Source organism: Gopherus evgoodei, chromosome 4 (assembly GCF_007399415.2).
Source record: "Gopherus evgoodei ecotype Sinaloan lineage chromosome 4, rGopEvg1_v1.p, whole genome shotgun sequence".
Lineage (NCBI taxonomy): Eukaryota > Metazoa > Chordata > Testudines > Testudinidae > Gopherus > Gopherus evgoodei.
The window spans coordinates 103,048,859-103,063,793 of record NC_044325.1 but is presented as its reverse complement, the minus strand read 5'-3'; the positions used below and the strand labels follow the sequence as shown (position 1 = coordinate 103,063,793).

Here is a 14,935-nt window from a genome sequence, read left to right as displayed (position 1 = left end):
TTATTACATAAGTACTGACCCAGAAGTTTGGGATTTCAAATATTGACCATAATTCTGAAGTTCCATAACATGGGACTGCTTATTTTTATTATTAAGGGTTTCTGTAACTCTATCCTCCAACCCCCATTGTGTTTTGGATATGAAGGAGAGGTTAGTAATATGAGAGAGACAAGGTGTATGTAGTAATATCTTTTATTGAACCAAAATATGACACTGGCAATATGACATTCAAGTATCAATGTTCACATGTTCTAAACATCTTTTTTTCAAAAAGCAAGTCATCCTATCATTTGTTATGGGAGATGGTGTCAGTAGAGAAGAAATGAGGGCAAGCTACCCTCTGCACTTTAAATATGACCCTTGATAATATGTCTCCCTTCTCCAATGGGCAGGGCTCTTATAGATCGTAGCAGGAGAGTACTGATGGTGCATAACAGAGGTGGTGCTCTTCCATAGGAAAGTGCTGTGAACTCTCTCCTCTTGCCTGGGTGGGTTTCTCTGTGCTGAGAATCCCCACAGAACAGTTAGGGATTCCCTCAGCAAAGGGAAGTTCTGCCCACTGTGGGGAGAGGCTTCCATAGCCTGTGTCACTGTGTCTCAACACTCCCTTTTGCCTACTCATCTCTGTTGCTAACCTCCACCAGCTCCATGGCTCCTAAATCTTATGCTACATCAACACCACCATATCTACCCTGCCCCCACCCCCAGTTCCTCTCTTTCTTGACTCTTGCTGAGGCTAACAACCTCATGGCTGTCCCATCAACCAACATCCGTTGACCCTGCCTCTTCTATGCTCCCATGCCTACCACCCTTCATGCCCTCCTCTTTAACCACATCCAACATTAAACTTGGAGATTTATACTTAAAACTTAGTGTGTTTTACTTAGAATTTTTTGATTTAAGTGCATTTTCCATCGATGCAGATGCTAAAAACTGAGATCACTTTAAGAAACCTTAATAGCCACACCAAACTCAATTTACAAACCTTACCTCCCAAGCTTCACAATACCCAACTAGAGTCACTGACTGCTCACCTCTATAACACTCCTTTTCCATTCCAATTCCTGCACAAATACATATGCATACAGTAAATAAGGACCAAATTCAGATGCACATTTTCAATTCTGACCATTTAATTTCTTATAAACAAGTTAATTTAAATATAAAATTGTATAAATAAGTAAGATATGGCTTTGACATATGGCAGAGCTGTGTTGAGAAACTGTGCAGTGAAGGTTCTGGTTTCTTTATACCTAATGTTAATATTTAATTACTAAGCGCAATAATTATGTATTTGGTCTCTGGGAAAGGTATGTAAATTGATACTGAATTACGGATGATACTGTTGCTTTAAATTCAAATTTCCTTGGTTTATAGCATTTTTGCTGATAGATGTTTAACTTTCAGCTAAGGTTTCTCAATGTGCATTTTTTGTATAGGAATATATACAAGTATACACAAATATCCACTCATTTTAATACCAGGTAATTTGGGATTTTGTGTTATGGTACAAGATATAAGAAGATCTTTATTCTGTGGGTATTGCACTACACTGATATCATCTTTCACAGTAAAGAAAGGATTTTTTTTTAAAAAGTGTATTTATTACAAGATGGTTAGCATACATAAGTCATGTAACATACATAAAATAGTTAAAATAACCTAGTTACAAAATAAGATGTGTTGTGTACATTTTCAAATGACCTTAAAAACAGTGGGATCAGTATTTTACAAAGTACATATAAAAGTACTTCATATACACAGAAAAATACAAATGTGCAAACACCATTTTCACAGGTGGAGATTTATCAATTGAAAATGCTAAAAAAAAAGGTCCTTCATTCCTTTAAAAAAATTCCATATGTAATAAAACAGCTGCATTTCCTATTCTGTGTGCAGTGTGAAATTGAATATTATTTAGTCAAAAAAATGAAAAGTGGTTAAAAAAAGGGGACAAACTATTTAATAATTGAAATCCTATAAATGAAGTCAGTTAGGTTAGTCTGATATTAATAATTATAAGAAGAATGCCCGGAAAAAATCAGAAAATACCAAATCATATATACAAACTCTATGAAATATTAGTTGGATATTTAACATATTAACATTAAAAAAACCTCACAATGTTTTTTATCTAAAGACTCTCCTCCATGTCATCACAAACTGTAGCAAATAAAACCTCTAGCAATTTTAGGCTATATACAAAAATAACCCAACAACATTCCTCAAAGATTTTAAGATGAACAAACACAATGTTACTAAATGTAAAAATCTAAAACAGTCTTCCAATTTATGTGCAAAAATGTTTTTAAAGTATCAAATCACATCAAACCAAATTATGTACATATTTAGTATCTGTAAAAGTTATCTAGCTAGCATTGTTCTGCTATAAATAACTTACCTCTGTCCCGCAAAAAGTCTGCATTTCAATGATTTCAGTGCAAGTGTTTGCTTTATTGTTTAGTGCATTTATCATTGTGTTTGTTATTTTTAACTTTACAGTGAGCAGAACAGAACATAAACAAACATACACAACTTTTCATACTCAGAGATTTTTCTCCTATAAATGTCTTAATTTGTGGCAAGTTTCTTCTTGTTATTATCAGCCAGTTTTCTTTCCATTATCCTATTATAATGGGCAAATAGAATACCCAAAAAGCATACTCTTTAGCTAAACAGTGGAAACTTGAAATGCCATACATTAACAGTAAAATTGCAGAAGCATGATTTAGAGTAAGAGGTTAGAGAGCAGCAAGTAGATTTGAGAAGAAACCTTTTTTTGAAAATTAAGGATTTGTTTTTCGGTCTTTAAAAATATTAAGTGACATTTGTCAATATGCTATGCATGTCACTGAATTCACAAACCTAAACTTTTCTTAGAAACTGTAGAAATGTTCTTCCACAACTAGCTTGAAAATTTGGACCACTTTGTTTAAATATTAAAACTCGATGAAAACAGAACACTATTTGAGGAAAAATGTCCACAATTCTAGCTAGACAGTTTTTCTGATGCAACTCTGATTAGAAAAAACAGTATTAGAAGGTAGCATATTTCAGGATCGTTTAGCTAGGAATCATATTGAAAAGATTTATATTTCAGGCTAAATAGATTACTAATTTGAAAAGTTCTCCTATCAGGAGAAAAGGAGTAGTTATAGTGGTTATAATACTTAAACAGAGAAGATGCTTCAGCATATATTGAGTATTTATGACTGAAATGAAAGGAAGGTTGCTTGTTCTGTAATAGCATTTCAAAATGTATCTTCTTGCAACATGAACTGCTGAAAGCATTTCTTTTCTGCAGTTGGCAGTGGAATGGTATTCTCTGTTACGCATCTGAAATACAGCTCTGGATCCTGTCCATCCATTGCTGTGCGCTCTGTGCATCTTGGGCACAGAAATTATACACACGCTTACTTGTCTTCAGCTGCAAAATGAAAACAGAAGTGTATACGATAGAAAAATAAACTTAGAAGATACAGCTCAGGAACTTTCAAACTAAGTTTTGATATCTGAAGCATTTCATTTTGCTTGAATATACTGATGTTCAGAATTTTCACTTTGGGCTGAGAATGTGGATCACCGGTTAGTTGTGCAACTGGCCTTGATAGTGAGTTAACTTGAAAACTCTCAAGTGACCGTCCAGCAGGAATGGCTGTGATAGGAAGAACATAACAAAGGAAGAAAAATCTCTAATGAAGGTCAGCAAAGAATAAGTATACTTACATCAAAGAATGCTTTTTCACTAGCATGCTTTGGTGCGCCAATTGTTGGAGATGCAGGAGTCACTGTTTCGACTTCTGCAAGATCAATGTGTCCCTTGCAGCTTGTGTCCTCACCAGAATCATAATACCTCAGCTAGAACACAAAAGGGAAAACAAACCAATCAAATGCAATATATAAACCAATACACAGACAAATGCACTATTTGGGGCCAGATCCTTGTGCTCGTCCTTTCAGTACCTGGCATAGCTTCTGGAATTTTGAGAATCAACAAAAACTTCTTTTAAGCCTCCTTGTGTGCCCTTATCATGGTGCATTGGATGTTGGGCTGGTTCTGAGGAGCCACTTGCAAAAGCCTGAGATCTGCTATAAACTGAACAAACTGCTTATGACTACAAATGGACAATGTAATAGCTGTTCATCAGGCAGTAGGCATGTCCAAGCAACAGCTTGTATTGGGAATGGGCACAGTGCCATCTTGTGATTGTCCAAACTGGGGGAATCCTCATGTGACCAGACTTGCTGCCTTTACGGCAGCTTTGCACTGTGGGACAAGTGTGAAACTGCCCCAGGGAACGACTTATGTGAGGATTCCGGCTATCCTGACATAATATTCCCCTGTCCATTGCTTGGAAACTAATGAACATGTTTTGCACCAAAGAGTTAACAAAAGTTTTTATTTCCTGTATTTTAAATTGAAAGCGATCAGCAAAAACTCAGGTATAATTTAGGTAATTACAGATTACATATAAAACTGACATTTTCCTATACTATACTTAGTGGTTTAATGCAGCTTTTCTACAAAGACACTCTGGTTTCAATGATAACCACTCCACTAAATTACTTTCAGTATTCAAACAATTCCATAAAAGAAAATCTGGTATTTGCATATTAAAAACAACAACCCACCCTTGCACACTGGATGCAAGAAGTAAAGACAAACCCTTTCTTAAAGGAAAGTAAAAATGGAGTCCTTCCAAATCAGATTTACTTTCTTCTGTTGTCCGCCCCATACTGTTTAAATGTCTACCTTTCATGAACAATGTTCCGTAGGAGATTTGGCTATAGAAACAATTTAGATATTAAAGAGGAAGACCTTGTACATACTGGGAGAAAGTATGTCTTCTTCTGCATGGAGGGACACCAGTTTTAATCACAATTAGTTAACATTTTAAAAGATGACTATCCTTGTCCACACTCAGGAGAAAATAATGTTTAACATTGTGTTAAGTAAAACCTGTTAACTAACATTTTCTATCACAATTTTCTTCTGTAGACAAGGCCCTACTGGCTATTTAAAAGCTAGTCCTTAGTTATGCACCCCTGAGGAAACTTATGTAAATAAGGTGTATTTGCATGAGTAAGGGCTTGTGTGATAATGACCAAAATTATTTAAAGTTCATTAGGCCATAATTGCCATCACTGGGTGTGCATTGCAAGCAGGGTTCAATGTCTAAAGCAGTAAATAGATTTTCTGTGCTTACCTCCTGTGCACTAATTTGTTAGTATATACATGAATGGTCATGCAACTCAAAGTACTGAAACCAGTAAAGACAGACTTCACTAAGGCCTTGGTGACACTGGCACTTTACAGCGCTGCAACTTTCGCGCTCAGGGGTGTGAAAAAACACACTCCTGAGTGCTGCAAGATACAGCGCTGTAAAGCCTCAGTGTAATCAGTGCCGCAGCGCTGGGAGCGTGGCTCCCAGCGCTGCAAGCTAAACCCGTAGAGGATGTGGTTTACGTGCAACTCCCTCCCACATTCTGAATCTCTTGGTCCCACTCTCCAGCCGGGAGCCCCCTCCTGCACTCCAAACCCCTCATCCACGGCCCCACTCCAGAGCCAGCACCCCAAGCTGGAGCCCTCACCCTCTCCCGCACCCCAACTCCCTGCCCCAGCCCGGAGCCCCCTCCTGCACCCTGAACCCCTCATTTCTGGCCCCACACTGGAGCCCACACCCCAAGCCCCTGACCCAGCCTAGTGAAATTGAGCGAGGGTGGGAGGGAGAGCGAGACACCGAGGGAGGGGGAATGTAGTGGGCGGCGCCTCAGGGAAGGGGTGGGGCTAGGGTGTTCGGTTTTGTGTGATTAGAAAGTTGGCAACCCTACTCCCAACTCCAAAATTATCCCTCAGAACTCTACTTGAATACTGGACAGTACTTTCTGGCTTTTTGGACTGTTCATATCTGAGAGCTCTCTCCCAGCGCTGGCGCTCCGACCACACACACACTTCAAAGCGCTGCGCGTGTAGCCATACCCTAAGACAGACCAAAGGTTTCCCATATACATCTGTCTGCAATGGCTATTATATCAAGAAACTGGAATTTCAGGGGACTTTAGAAATAAACTTTGTGGGTGAAATCTTGGCTTCACTGAAATCAGTGACAAAACTCCTATAACTTCAGTTGGGCCAGGATTTCACTTTTGGGTCTCGTGATCTGAAGATATTTAGGCCAAAAAATTCCACTGAAGTTATATCATACATGGGTTGTTGCATTATAAACATTGATAATAGGTTAATGGACCTTTGTATTATGGCAATCCAGATTGATAAATCTACAATGTATACTGGACTCCAATTTATCTGCATAGAATAGGCTTCGTGAAAATAAATATGAAAAGGAAGTGCTCCAAGAACGAATGAACGAGTGAAAAAATGCATGCTTGGAATGTATCATAACCACTACAGTTTGGACAGGGATGATTGAATTAACTCTATTCTCAACTAGGGTAACCAGGTGTCCAGTTTTCGACTGGAACACCCAGTCGAAAAGGGACCCTGCTGGCTCCATTAAAAGTCCGGCCGGCGGTGCTGCGGATCTAGGGCAGGCTAGTCCCTACCTATCCTAGCGCACCGCTGGTGCCCTGGAAGCTGCCAGCAGGTCCCGCTCCTAGGCTGGGGGGTGGGCCACGGGGCTCCAAACTCAAACTGGCAGAGCTAGGGGGGCAGTGCCTGCAGGTGAGAGCAGCACACGCTGCTGAGCCTCATGCCCTGCCCTGCCTAGGAGCCAGACTTGCTGACCGCTTCTGGGGGACAGCACAGAGCCAGGACAGGCAGGCAGCCTGCCTTAGCCCTGCTGCACTGCTGACTGGGAACTGTCCAAGGTAAGCCCACACACCAACCCCGAGCCCCAGCTCCCTTCCCAGCCCTGAGCCCTCCCAAACCTGGGGGGGGCAGTGCCTTCTGCACCCCTCTTGCACCCCAAACCCCTCATCCCCAGCCCGTCCCCAGAGCCAGCACCTCCAGCCCACAGCCCTCACCCCTCCCACACCCCAACCCCCTGCCTCAACCCACAGCTCCCTCCCACATTCTGAATCCCTCAGCCCCACCCTCCATCCTGGAGCCCCCTCCTACACCCCAAACCACTCATCCACGGCCCCACCCCAGAGCCAGCACCCCAAGCTGGAGCCCTCACCCCCTCCCACACCCCAACTCCCTGCCCCAGCCCGGAGCCCCCTCCTGCACCCTGAACCCCTCATTTCTGGCCCCACACTGGAGCCCACACCCCAAGCCCCTGACCCAGCCTAGTGAAAGTGAGCGAGGGTGGGAGGGAGAATGTAGTGGGCGGCACCTCAGGGAAGGGGTGGGGCTAGGGTGTTCGGTTTTGTGTGATTAGAAAGTTGGCAACCCTACTCCCAACTCCAAAATTATTCCTCAGATCTCTACTTGAATACTGGACAGTACTTTCTGGCTTTTTGGACTGTTCATATCTGAGATTGTTTGGTTTCTTAAACTGCTTTGACTGCTGAAGAGTTCACATGGCTCATATAGAAAGACTAGGTTAATGCCCAACACTGACCAACAGGCTAATGCCCTTCTGAAGACAGGAAGTTTTAATAAAATCACTTCTGAGTTGGCCAATATACTGCCATTTTCAACTGAAAACTCCTTGATGCTGGGACTGTCTTTCTCTATAAAGTATAAAGCAACAAACAGCGTTCGCACTCAACGAATACTAGATTACCACCAGGTCATGGAGTTTCTTTAAAATTATATACTAGATGATTATCTCTGTTTTAAAAAAAACAAAATGATTACCTTCACATTGACTATAAGGTATACCAGCCACACAGATAAATATCTGTATTGAAATACTATGTACAGCTGCATTTGCAAATAATCACTACTAATCATTTCTAACTATAAGGTCAGTTAAGGACTGGAATAGGTTACCAAGACAGGTTATGGAATCCTTGTCACTGAAGGTTTTTAAGAACAAGTTAGACAAATGCCTGCCGGGAGGGTCTAGGTATACTTGTCTTGCCTCAGAGTGGGGGGTTGGCCTTGATGACCTCTCAGGATCAAGACATTTCTATTGTTTTATGATTTCTTGTACTATTTGTCAAACTATTTCTATATGCGTATTAAGTAAAACTCTAGTAAGTTATTCACATAAAAATCCAGTTTGCTAAAAATGTTTTACCTGGTGTTTTGTCACGTCCAGTACAAACCAGCGAGGTTTCCAACCTTTTAACAAAGCTCCTCTTTTGTAAAGTGTACCTTCAAAAGACCTTGAACAGAAGGAGCATATGTATATCACCAAAAAGGTTTAGTACGTGCATGTTGATTTAATAGCCTTAATACCATGGCACATAAGGCATAGACTGGTCTATAACTATTTAGGAACCATTTTTACTACAGAATGAAAAATAAACTTTAAACACTTAGAAGATATATCACCTGGAGCTGTGGGACCATTGATCAGCACCATAATTTCCCACTGTATCCAGGCACTGAAGCAGACTTAACAATACTATGGCTGCCGCATTTCATATGCTTTGTTTTGTTTTTATGTATTAACGGTAAGATTATTCTGACTGTACACATTACAAGCTAAAGTTTCTTAATGACCAAGTGCTAAATTTTTTAATAATTGTTTAGATAGTACAGTGGTCTAATGCACTACCATACCACCTCTGGAAAACTGTTTTCAAATCTTGGATTAAGGCACAAATAAAAATGAATTTGATGATCTTATCCTAGCACCCATTTACCCATGTGACTAAACTGTCACTCAATTTGATATAAGGAGAAATGTCTGCACTCAAGGAAGGCCCAGGTCAGGACTGAGATAGCAGATCTAACGAGGAAGTTTGTGTGATATCTTCTCCCTTCATCCCTGATTCTCAGAAGCACTATTAACTCCTCACTTGTATGAACACCTAATTCACCCAAAATATTTTTAAGATAGAAGAATAAAAAGGCAACTAAGTAGAATTAAAAGCTTTGGAAGAAACAGTAAAAATGCAGTAGAGCGTTCCATGTCTAGGAAAATTCTACAGTACTTTTTACTTCTAGGGCAGATATATGCACCATTCTACTATATTCATCATTACTCTATCATCTGTTTGACTCCCTGGAATATGACACACAACAGTGATGCACTCTTGTAAATCACTTCCCTCCTGAAAATGAGGTTTCAGTAATACCCAGCAATTAGTCAGTTTACCTATTCTCATCATTCTTTGACGTGAACTGATTGTATAGTGTGGTTGCTCGTCTGTTCACTCCATTAGAGGGAGAGATGCTGGCACTCTGTTCTTCACCCAGACCACTGTCAGGTAAGTGCAGGAAAGACCTCTTCTGATAGGAATGTGGATTAGGAGACATTATCCTTGATGAGCCAGAAGGATGTCTTCGTGGCTAACAAGGAAGATAAATGACAAAGATTGAGTGAGAGGCTTAGCTAAGTTTAGAACTAAGAAATTTTCTAAAATGTGACTACCTGCTGAATTAAGTAGCAGAACTGCCAAAATTAATACATTGTAAATAGTATTACAGCAAAACAAACAAAAAGCCACAACCACAAAATTTATAACTCCCTCCACAGAATCCATAATGTAAAATGTTAATAGCAGAGAAAAGACGGTTACTCACCTTTGTAACTGTTGTTCTTCGAGATGTGTTGCTCATATCCATTCCAGTTAGGTGTACGCGCCGCGCGTGCACATTCGTCAGAAAACTTTTACCCTAGCAACTCAGTGGGCCGGCAGGTCGCCCCCTAGAGTGGCGCCACCATGGCGCTCCATATATACTCCTGCCGGCCCACCCGCTCCTCAGTTCCTTCTTGCCGGCTACTCCGACAGTGGGGAAGGAGGGCGGGTGCGGAATGGATATGAGCAACACATCTCGAAGAACAACAGTTACAAAGGTGAGTAACCGTCTTTTCTTCTTCGAGTGATTGCTCATATCCATTCCAGTTAGGTGAATCCCAAGCCTTACAAAGGCGGTGGGGTCGGAGTGAAAAGTGGCAGAATAAAACTGCTGAGCCAGAGGCTACAGCCTCTCTTGACTGCTGAACCAGGGCATACTGCGAAGCAAAGGTATGGACTGAGGACCAATGGAGCTTCGCGACAGATCTCGTGGGTAGAAACACGAGCCAGCAAGGCGGCAGATGAAGCCTGAGCCCTGGTAGAATGCACGGTGATGTGGCTTGGGGAAATATGAGCCAAATCATAACAAGTGGGGATGTCCGCCATCACCCCAGATGAGATCCTCTGAGAGGAAAACAAGCAAGCCCTCTCTTTGGCCCGCTACCGGGGCAGAGCTGGGGCACCTTAGGAAATGATTCTGTCAGCACAATATAATGCGAGCACTCCACAGATGTTCAAGGAGTGCAACGGTTATGCCCATTGCGTTGAGCTGTGGGTAACATGAAAGGCCAAAACACCTTAGGGAGGAAAGCCGGGTGCGGTCATAACTGCACCTTGTCTTTGCGGAACCTTCGTAAGAGCTCTGATCTCAGAGACTCGTCTGGCCAAGACTAGGTTGAGGTCCCAGGGCGGGGCTGGGCGGCGCACCCGAGGGTGCAAGCGCTCCAAGCCCTTGAGGGACCTCGAACCCATAGAGCGTGGGACACTGAACGTCCATTTTAGCCTGCTGGAAGGTAGGGATGGCTGCTGAGAGTATCCTCAGCGATGATACCGCCAGATCCTGCCGCTGAAGGCCAGAGGCAGGCCAAATAGAGGGATCGAGACCTCAGCAGGAGCAAGATCGAGCGTACTGCAGCTGTAAAGGAAACGCTTCCACCTGGCCCGGTACGTTGACCAGGTGGAAGGCTGCCTGTCACCCCGACTCAGGTACGCAGGAGCCACCGTGAGGCGAAGGGGCTGCAGGTCCGAGTGACGAAGCCTGTCATTGCCCTGAGTGATGGGGTCTGGGCTGACAGGCCGAGCAACGTGGTATGCCAGTGCTGCCTGGACCACTCTGGAGTGATCATGATGATGCGCACTCTGCCCCTGCGGAGTTTAAGCAGGACCTAACGAACCAGTGGGAACAGTGGGAAGGCATAATGCAGTTGGCCGTTCCACGGCATCAGGAATATGTCCAAGATCGATTCCGAGGAGAGACCTTGGAAGGAGCAGAACACCTGGCATTTCCTGCTCTCGCGGTGAGCGAATAGGTCTGTGTGAGGAACCATCTCCACTTCCGGAAAGCGGGACGCCTCACATGGGGCAGAGTGATGACTCGTAAGACATGAAAGACCTGCTGAGTCAAAGAGTTAAGACGTTCCGAACGCCTGGGAGAAAGGACGTCGCCAGCTCCATCGAGTGGGCCATGCAAAAGACCCGGAAATGGATGGCCTCCTGACAAAAAAGGGGGGAGGACTATGTCCCCCCTGAATGCTTATGAAGCACCTGGCCATTGTGTTGGCTGTAAACACCGAGATACAACGGCCTCGCAGCTGCCGCTGGAACCCCTGGCATGCCAGGCGGACTACTCTCATTTTTGGGGCATTAATGAGGAATGCCAGCTCCCTAGAAGACCGAAGGCCTTAAGCTCGGAGGTGACCATGAGCACTCGAGCAGAGAGATGATGCGTCCGCCGTCAGGGGCAGTGAGGGCTGGGGCGGATAAAACCGCATCCCTGTCCACACCAAGGAGGGAGTTAGTCACCACTCTAGGGAGCCTAAGGCGTTCGAGGGAACGGTGACTACCATGACCATTGGCTCCCTGTCCAAGCGGTACGCCGAGGTGGACTGGACTTGGAGAGGACGGAGGCGGAGCTTGGCGTGTTTGGTTACAAACTTGCGGGCAACCATGGACCCAGGAGACTGAGACAAGAACGAGCTGAGGTCGTTGGGAAAGCCTTCAGACCTCAGATGATTGTTGCCATCGCCTAAAACCGCAGTTGTGATAAGCAGGCTCCGGCTAGGTAGGAGACCAAGATAGCCCCTAGGAAGCCCAACCTCTGCGTGGGAACCAGAGTGGATTGCTCTATAGTAATCATCAGGCCTTGACCTGTGAATAAGACCGTGACGATGCCCACGGGCTGAGTGGTTTGTGTCTCAGAGTCTCCTCGGATAAGCGAATCGTCCCAATACGGAAAAACGCATATCCGACATCAGCGACGGTAGGCGGCGACTATGGCCGTAAACCGGGAATATTCACTGCTGGCTATAAAGCGGAGGCATCTCCCGTGCGGAGGGAAGATGGCATTGCGAAAGTACGCGTCCTTCCTATCCAGGGCGGCATAGTAGCCCCCAGGAGGCAAGGATGGAATAATGGTTCCCAGGGATACCCTGCAGAACTTCAACCTTATCCCAAACCGGTTGAGTCCATGCAGAACCAGGGAGGTCTGAGACCTGTGTTCGAGTGGGGGACTAGGGCATAACGGGAGTAAAACCCCTTGCCCCTTTCGTCCGCTGAAGGGGGACAGGGCTGGAGCAATTTAAAGGTGATACCTATGCTCCATCGTGCGCAGGGCCCAGCGATCTAAAAGTAACTGGGGCCATGCCAGGAGAAAGCGGGATCGGGATCCCGTCCTGCGACTGGTACGCCGCCCTCCGGCGAACCTTGGAAGGTCCGTCTTTGGTCCCAGTGGTAATTGCGAGGGACCTTGACTTTGGCTTTTTAGGGGGCCTGACGTTTGTCTGCGACCACCTTGGCCTTGCCGTTTTCCAGAGTTCTGTCTCTGGCTAGGCACAGAGTATGGCGGCTGGGGCCATAAAGGCCTACGTTTGGTCGCTGGCGTATACATGCTAAGACGCATTAGGACCCTATTGTCCAGCAGGCTTCGCAGTCTGGGGCTGTCTCTGCCGCGAAGATGCCTTTACCAACAAGGGGTAAATTCTTTCCCCCGTCCCCCAAGACGGCAGCGAACTCCAGGTGGGAGGTTTGAGGGAGAAACTCCTTCACCCAGGTGCTATAATTATCACAGCTAAGCAAGGCTTGTTGCTTTGCTACCCAGAGCTGCAGGGCCCCTGCAGAGTACACCTTGCATTCGCCAAGGCTCTTTCTGCGCCGGGGCTGGCGCCCGCTGGCCATCATATCAGGATCGTGGTCCTGAGCATAAAATCTGCGCATATGGGATGACACGGATGCGCGTCCGGACGGCCATGGAGGTACTAAAAGAAGGCACGGGCCGAGTCTCTGACTCACTCGGACCTTGCCCAACTCGGCACCGGGGACCGGCATCGGGAGGCGTATCGGTACCTGGAACGAGATCCAGACCCGCAACCAGAACGGTGTCGGGAGGTCGACCGAGATCTCGAGGCTCGGAGAAGAGCTACAGGAGTCAAGGTACCTGCCCCGGTGCCAGATGTCGGAACGGTGCCGATAGCGGGTCGGCGAACGGGATACCGACCGGTGCAGCGAGTGTGACCAGTACCGAGGAAAACAGCACCGGGACTGCCAGTGGTGTCCGGCGTGCCGACAGGACTTGGAGTGTCTGCGGGACCGTGATCATGAACGGTGCCGCTTTGCTATACTGACAGGGGACAGTCCCTTGAAGAGACTGTATTACCCGTACTGGCGGTGCCCGGGTCAGGCAGCACTGACTCTGTCATGGCACTGAGAGCCCTCGCCGTTGGTAACATCTCCGGCGTGCAGGGAACAGCAGGCTCAACCACAGTGCGTACTGGGGAGCTGTCAGGCACCGGATTCGACGGCCCTCGTGGGGCCGGGATCCACGGTACCGAGGTCGTCAGAGCTTCGGTAGGTGTCGGTGCCGGGCGAACCGAGTTAGATAAGCTGTCTGGCTGCGGTGCCGTCAGCACTGAAGCAGCGGGAGTAATACGCTCAACCACGGCGCGTGCCGGGGAGCCGTCGGGCACCGGATTCGATAGCCCTTGTGGGACTGGAATCGACGGTGCCGATGTTGTCGGTGCCTCAGAGGCTTCGGTTGGCATGGAAGCAGCCGGAGCAGGAGCTCAACCACGGCGCGTGCCGGGGAGCCGTCAGGCACCGGATTCTACGGCCCTTACGGGACCGGGATCGACGGTGCCGACGTCATCGGTGCCGCAGCAGGTGTCGGTGCCGGGCGCTCCGATTTAGACTAGCCCTCTGGCTGCGGTGCCGTTGGCACGGAAGCAGCCGGAGCCTTAGCTCGACCACGGCGCGTGCCGGGGAGCCGCCAGGCACCGGATCCTACGGCCCTTGCGGGACCGGGGATCGACGGTGCCGACGTCATCGGTGCCGCAGCAGGTGTCGGTGCCGGGCGATCCGACATAGACGAGCCCTCTGGCTGCGGTGCCGCTGGCACGGAAGCAGCAGGAGCAATACGCTCAACCACGGCGCGTGCCGGGGAGCCGTCAGGCACCGGATTCTACAGCCCTTGTGGGACCGGGATCGACGGTGACGACGTCATCGGTGCCGTAACAGGTGTCGGCGCCGGGCGATCCGACTTAGACGAGCTCTCTGGCTGCGGTGCCGCTGGCACGGAAGCAGCAGGAGCAATACGCTCAACCACGGCGCGTGCCGGGGAGCCGTCAGGCACCGGATTCTACGGCCCTTGTGGGACCGGGATCGACGGTGACGACGTCATCGGTGCCGTAGCAGGTGTCGGCGCCGGGCGATCCGACTTAGACGAGCTCTCTGGCTGCGGTGCCGCTGGCACGGAAGCAGCAGGAGCAATACGCTCAACCACGGCGCGTGCCGGGGAGCCGTCAGGCACCGGATTCTACGGCCCTTGTGGGACCGGGATCGACGGTGACGACGTCATCGGTGCCGTAGCAGGTGTCGGCGCCGGGCGATCCGACTTAGACGAGCTCTCTGGCTGCGGTGCCGCTGGCACGGAAGCAGCAGGAGCAGTAGCTCAACCACGGCGCGCGCTGGGGAGCCGTCAGGCACCGGATTCTACGGCCCTTGTGGGACCGGGATCGACGGTGACGACGTCATCGGTGCCGTAGCAGGTGTCGGCGCCGGGCGATCCGACTTAGACGAGCTCTCTGGCTGCGGTGCCGCTGGCACGGAAGCAGCAGGAGCAATACGC

The 14,935-nt window shown here is 47.1% G+C and overlaps 1 protein-coding gene across 5 annotated transcripts in view; it reads right to left on the bottom strand.

Annotated features, from left to right (window-relative positions):
• Positions 1–204: 204 nt before the first annotated feature.
• Positions 205–14,935, bottom strand: part of SBF2 (SET binding factor 2) — a 595,850-nt gene continuing 581,119 nt past the window's right edge. For all 5 annotated transcript variants that reach the window (XM_030560381.1, XM_030560383.1, XM_030560382.1 and 2 more), the window contains 4 exons: positions 9,174–9,367; positions 8,148–8,235; positions 3,727–3,858; positions 205–3,427 (listed from right to left, as the gene is read on the bottom strand). In XM_030560381.1, the coding sequence (XP_030416241.1) occupies positions 3,329–3,427; positions 3,727–3,858; positions 8,148–8,235; positions 9,174–9,367 (513 nt within the window). In that variant the 3' untranslated portion in view covers positions 205–3,328. The remainder of the gene's footprint in view (positions 3,428–3,726; positions 3,859–8,147; positions 8,236–9,173; positions 9,368–14,935) is intronic.